Raw genomic sequence first — 5,125 nt, 5'->3', positions numbered from 1 at the left:
GTCCCCCTCCCTTCACTCAGAGTCTGAAGACCTTTGCCTTGGGATCAATTTATTGTACCAGCAAGTTGTGAGTGGGGGTAGGTGGGCAGCTTCCAAGGCAGGTTGGGCTCTGGCACACAGCTGGGTTCACAGGAGGTCCTTCCAAGCTCCTCCCTGCAAACACAAGAAGGGTCAGGGCCTGGGGCTCTCCTAGGTGTGCAGGGCCTGGCAGCACCCTGTCCCCGGCGCTGGCCTGGCTCTCAGGAGACGGGATTGAATCTTGCGGTATTGCACCAGGAGGAAGCTGATGCCCTGATCCCACTAGGGGACAGTCACACTCTGATCCCAGGCCTGCCTGTGTCCTCGGTGTCTGTGAGGGGGCCAGACCTCCAAGTGGTGGGACGGGAAGATGCTGGTGGGAGCTGAGCGTGCCTGCCCTCATCAGCCCACTGCTCTTCGTTCTCAGCCTCCACCTGCCTGGTCGGCTCCTGCTCAGTACTGGGGCCCTTCTCTGCTGCCAGGTGGTGCCCGGATGCTGGTCAGAGTCAGTGCTGCACTGTAGAAGAGGCTCAGCAGGAAGAGGGTGAGCAGGGTGACAGTGGTGGGCCACAGGCTGGCTCCCGGGGCATCCTCCTCCAGGTCCTCGGGTGGCAGGTCCAGCACCAGCCAGGGAAGGGGCTGTGGGCAATCTGCAAGACACTGAGGGCCTGCCAGGCCCACGCCTGCGTGAGTGGGGGCAGAGCCCAAGCCTTCCCAGCAACATGCCCTCGGGGCCCAGGCAGCAGTGGGGGTGCCCTACTCAGGCCTGAGCTGCCTTAGGGAGGCACTGGGCCCCTTGCGGCTCTTGAGGTGCCTACAGGAACCCTGTCTCTTAAGGTCTCAGGGTGCCTCAGGGAGAGGCCTGACCAGGTGGGAGGGTGGGCACTCTGTGCTGTTCAAGGAGAGCTCAAGCCCTGGGCTCCCTGGATCAGGGTCCTATCCCTGCTCAGCAAGCCCTCCCTAGGCCCTCACTGCTGGATTGGCCCTGGGTGGACCCAGAGAGAACCAGACATGCCCACTTCCGGGGTGCTCCAGGTTGAGACAGAGATCTGGGTCTGTGGCTCAGTGTGCAAAGGCCGGATGGGCATGACCAGGGGCCTCTGTCGTCTTCCCAGGGAATGTGGCTGGTGAGCTGTGAGGAGCATGAGGGAGGCCCAGCAGAGGCCGCCAGCACAGGCAGCCCTGCTGTCTTTGGGGTCTCAGGGCAGAGCCCATCTGTGCTAAATGGGATTCAGACCCCATGCTTCAGACCCCTTCTTGTCACATGCTGACACAGCCAGTCCCCCGTCCCACCATCCACCACCCACCCACTTGTCTACCCCACTTCCATCTGCTCCGTGTCCTGGGACCCATCCACCCAACTGCCTGCTGTCCATCTGGGCCTGGCCCTGGGTCCCTTGGTGGTCGGAGCACCTCCTCCATGGCCCACTCTCCCAGTTCCGTCGCTCTCCCTATGGCCCTTTGGAGACTGGACGCTCGAGAAGGGAGCAGTGGCCAGGTGGGAAGGGGTCGGCACCCCACCTTGGCTCTGGGAGCAAAGGAAGGCAGCTTGAGGGCCAGGTCCACTGAGGGGGCCCAGAAGTGTCTGAGACCAGAGCCGGGGCCCCACTGCCCCCTTGTGGGAGACCTGGTGCCGGGTGCCCCACAGTGGCCATGTGGCTGCCTCTGTGCTGTCTCCCTCAGCCTCGCCTCTGCCAGGAGCCCCCAGCAGAAGCTGCACAGGTGCCCTGACCCCTCAGCCGCCCCGCCTGTAGTTTGGGGCATACTTGGGGTTGGGAGGGGATGGGAGACTTGAGTGGTGGGGCCAGGCCGGGGTCAGGGGCTGCCTGGAGGGGTCTGTGGAACTGGACCCTGAGCTGTGCCCAGTGGGGCACACAGGGAGAGCCTGGGGCAGCAGGACCTGGGACTGAGGAAACCTGCTGGGGGCTTGGGCGGGGACTCTCCTTGCCTCCCTGGAGCTGGGCTGTGAGCTCCCCGAACCTGCAGGGCTTGGATGCGTGTGTGCATGTGAGCGTGAGCATGTAGGACGCACGAGCATGTGTGTGGCACACAGAGGTGTGGTGCAGGTCCCTGGGGCTGTCCTGCCCTTCTGCGAGTCCCTCCCAAGGAGGTGGTTCTCTGGAGCCCCGCCCTCCTCCCTCGTGCTCTTCCTAACCCGGGGTGGCTGCCCCTGGCTGGCAGCCTGTGCTCTCTCTCTGGTCCCTCACGGCTGCCCCTAGAGGCACGTTCCAAGGTACAAATGGCCATGTCACCTGCCGCTGGGGACCTCATGATGCTCGCTTCTCTCAGGACCCACCAGGCCACTCCCACCTCGCCCCTGTCACCTCAGTCCTCATTCCCAGCTTGGCCCGAACTGCTGTGCACCATGCACACACATGCATGCTCACACGGGTCCATGGGCATGAAGGTGCCGGGTTGCGCAGGAAATGGCCTGAGAGGGCAAGGGTGACGGTGACTCCCCTGGGCCTGCGCCCTCCCCCGTGTGCCACAGGATGGAGGCGTGGGACTGCTTTGGCTGCATGCAGTTTATTTGGGGCTTAGTAGCAGATGCCTTCCACCTCCGACATGACCACGGACACGTTCACGTGGGTGGGTTTACCCGCCAGGCGGTCGATGGTCTTCTGGGTGAGGGCCATGGGCAGGGCTTCGTGGCCCACCATGCAGGAGAACTTATCTCCCTGCTTCCAGTCCTCGGCTGCCACGCGCAGCACGCTGGTCACGGCAAAGGTGGCGACGCCCTGGCCAGGCTCCGGCATGGGCCTCCAGGTCAGATACTTGTTCCCGGGCAGCTCCTGGGTCCCATGCAGCCACCTCACCAGCACGTTCTCTGGGCTGAAGCCCCGTGCCAGGCACGTCAGTGTCACCAGCTCGTTGAGGGCCAGCTCCTCCGACGGCGGCGGTAGCAGGTGGACCTGGGGCCGGAAGGTGTTCCCTGGAGGGCAGAGGGTAGGTCAGGGCTTGGCAGGCAGGAGGGAGCCCCTCTGCTCTCTGGGTGCCTTAGGCCTCAGCTCCTCTCTGTCAAATGTGGATGGGAGCACCCAAGCCCAGGGGTGACAGGGAGGAGGCAGGCTTAGGAATGTGCCTTGGAAAACGTCAAGCGCCTCTCGGTGCGTCCTGGGAGGGTCTGGGCCCACCTGAGGCTTTGGTGATGGTGGTAGTTTGCGGGCTCTTGGACTCAGGGTGCGTGGCTGTGCAGGAGAAGCTCTCCCCATTCTTCCATGGCTCAGCGCAGCCCGGCAGGACACTCGACACACTGTAGCAGCCACAGGGGTCACGCTGGGGCGTCCCCTGGACAGCATCCTTCCCACCTGTGGGCTTCCAGGTGAAGGTGGCACCCTTGGGGTCCTTCAGGCCACTCAGTGTGCATGTGAGGCTGGCATTGGAGCCCAGGAGCAGGTCCTCGAGGGCTGGCTGGTGCAGTGACAGGTGGGGCTGGCCACACGATGGACACTCACAAGAGCAGTTACAGTCAGTGTCAGGGCATTTATGTCCTAGAGCAGAGAGCGAGGCCAGAGCAGGTCAGCACACCTCTGTGCCCGCTTGCCACCCCCTTTCTTTAGGTCCAGCCTGGGCCCCTCTCCTGGACACCCACTGGGGGCTCAACCCCACAGCCCACTCTTGTCTGAGTGGAGGGCCAGCAGGGGACTGAGCTCCAGGTGCTGGGTCAGGGCAGCAGTGTGATGGCCCCCACCCCTCCATGGCCTGCCCTCTGACCTATGCAAGGCACGTCCACAGCCTTGCTGGCACTGGAGTAGTGGCTCACGTGGCATTTCAGAGACTTGCCCTCCGGGCACTGGTCGGCTGGCAGGGTCAGCTGGCTGCTCATGGTGTACCGGCTCCCGGTGGCGGCCAGCGCTGGGGGGAAGTTCCTGACTGATGCACCCTGCCCACTATAGCTCCAGGTCACATTCACGGGCTCCGGCGGAAAGAAGCCCTGGACCAGGCAGGCGATGACCACGTGCCCGGCTGGGTCGGTGCTTCCGAGGCTCAGTGGGAAGACATTGGGGCTGGTCACGGGCTCTGCAACATAGGACACACTGTGAGACATGCTGCCTGGACCCCTGATAGCTCCACAAGGATGGAGGAGGAAACTGGCTCAGAGATAGTAGTGACAGCCCCAAGGTCACACAGCTCTTATGCTGTGGAGCTGGGGGCAGGGCCGGTCATGTGAGTCCAGCTGCAGTGCTTCTGAGCACAGTCCTCAGAGTTCTGACATAGGAAGCCAGATGTGCTCCCTGCACAGGGCCTCTGGTGCAGGCCAGTCCCAGGCTGGACTCCAGGTGGCCACACACAGCTCTCCCACTGACAAGTTGAATCTGCAGGCACCCCTGGAGCCGCAGCTCCCCATTTGTGCGGTGGGCACAGCCATGCTCCCCTGGGGCTTCTGGGACTGAGTGGGCCCAGAGGAAGGCAAGGTGAGGCGGAGCGCCCCCTGCTTGCTAAGAGCCTGGGTGGGGTCCTGCAGGAGGTCCCACTGGGGGGGAGGGCAGCCTGGCAGCCAGGATTCCAGGGATGACCCAACGCAATCTGCAATTCCCATTCACCTCACCCCTAACCAGCCTGGCTCATCCCAGTTCACCGCAGCCAAGCCCAGCTCAGCCCAGCTCAGCTCAGCCCAGCTCAGCCCAGCTCAGCCCAGCTCAGCCCAGCCCAGCTCAGCCCAGCTCAGCTCAGCCCAGTTCAGCCCAGCTCAACCCAGCTGAACCCAGTTCAGCCCAGCTCAGCCCAGCTCAGCTCAGCTCAGCCCAGCTCAACCCAGCTCAACCCAGTTCAGCCCAGCTCAGCCCAGCTCAGCTCAGCCCAGCTCAGCCCAGCTCAGCCCAGCTGAACCCAGCTGAACCCAGTTCAGCTCAGCTCAGCCCAGTTCAGCCCAGCTCAGCCCAGCTCAGCCCAGCTGAACCCAGCTGAACCCAGTTCAGCTCAGCTCAGCCCAGCTCAGCCCAGCTCAGCCCAGCTCAACCCAGCTGAACCCAGCTGAACCCAGTTCAGCTCAGCTCAGCCCAGTTCAGCCCAGCTCAACCCAGCTGAACCCAGCTGAACCCAGTTCAGCTCAGCTCAGCCCAGTTCAGCCCAGTTCAGCCCAGCTCAGCCCAGCTCAGCCCAGCTC

At 63.8% G+C, this 5,125-nt stretch overlaps 1 gene segment (V, D, J or C); it reads right to left on the bottom strand.

The window, feature by feature from the left end:
- Positions 1–2,555: 2,555 nt before the first annotated feature.
- LOC118910770 (Ig alpha-1 chain C region-like) lies at positions 2,556–3,844 on the bottom strand. The segment is given in 3 exon segments: positions 2,556–2,950; positions 3,153–3,509; positions 3,733–3,844. Coding segments are annotated over 3 exon segments (864 nt in total).
- Between the last annotated feature and the right edge of the window lie 1,281 nt (positions 3,845–5,125).

The sequence above is a fragment of the Manis pentadactyla genome, chromosome 11 (genome assembly GCF_030020395.1).
Source record: "Manis pentadactyla isolate mManPen7 chromosome 11, mManPen7.hap1, whole genome shotgun sequence".
Classification (NCBI taxonomy): Eukaryota; Metazoa; Chordata; class Mammalia; order Pholidota; family Manidae; genus Manis; species Manis pentadactyla.
The sequence above is the reverse complement of the archived record's forward strand: the minus strand, read 5'-3'. Positions and strand labels throughout refer to the sequence as shown.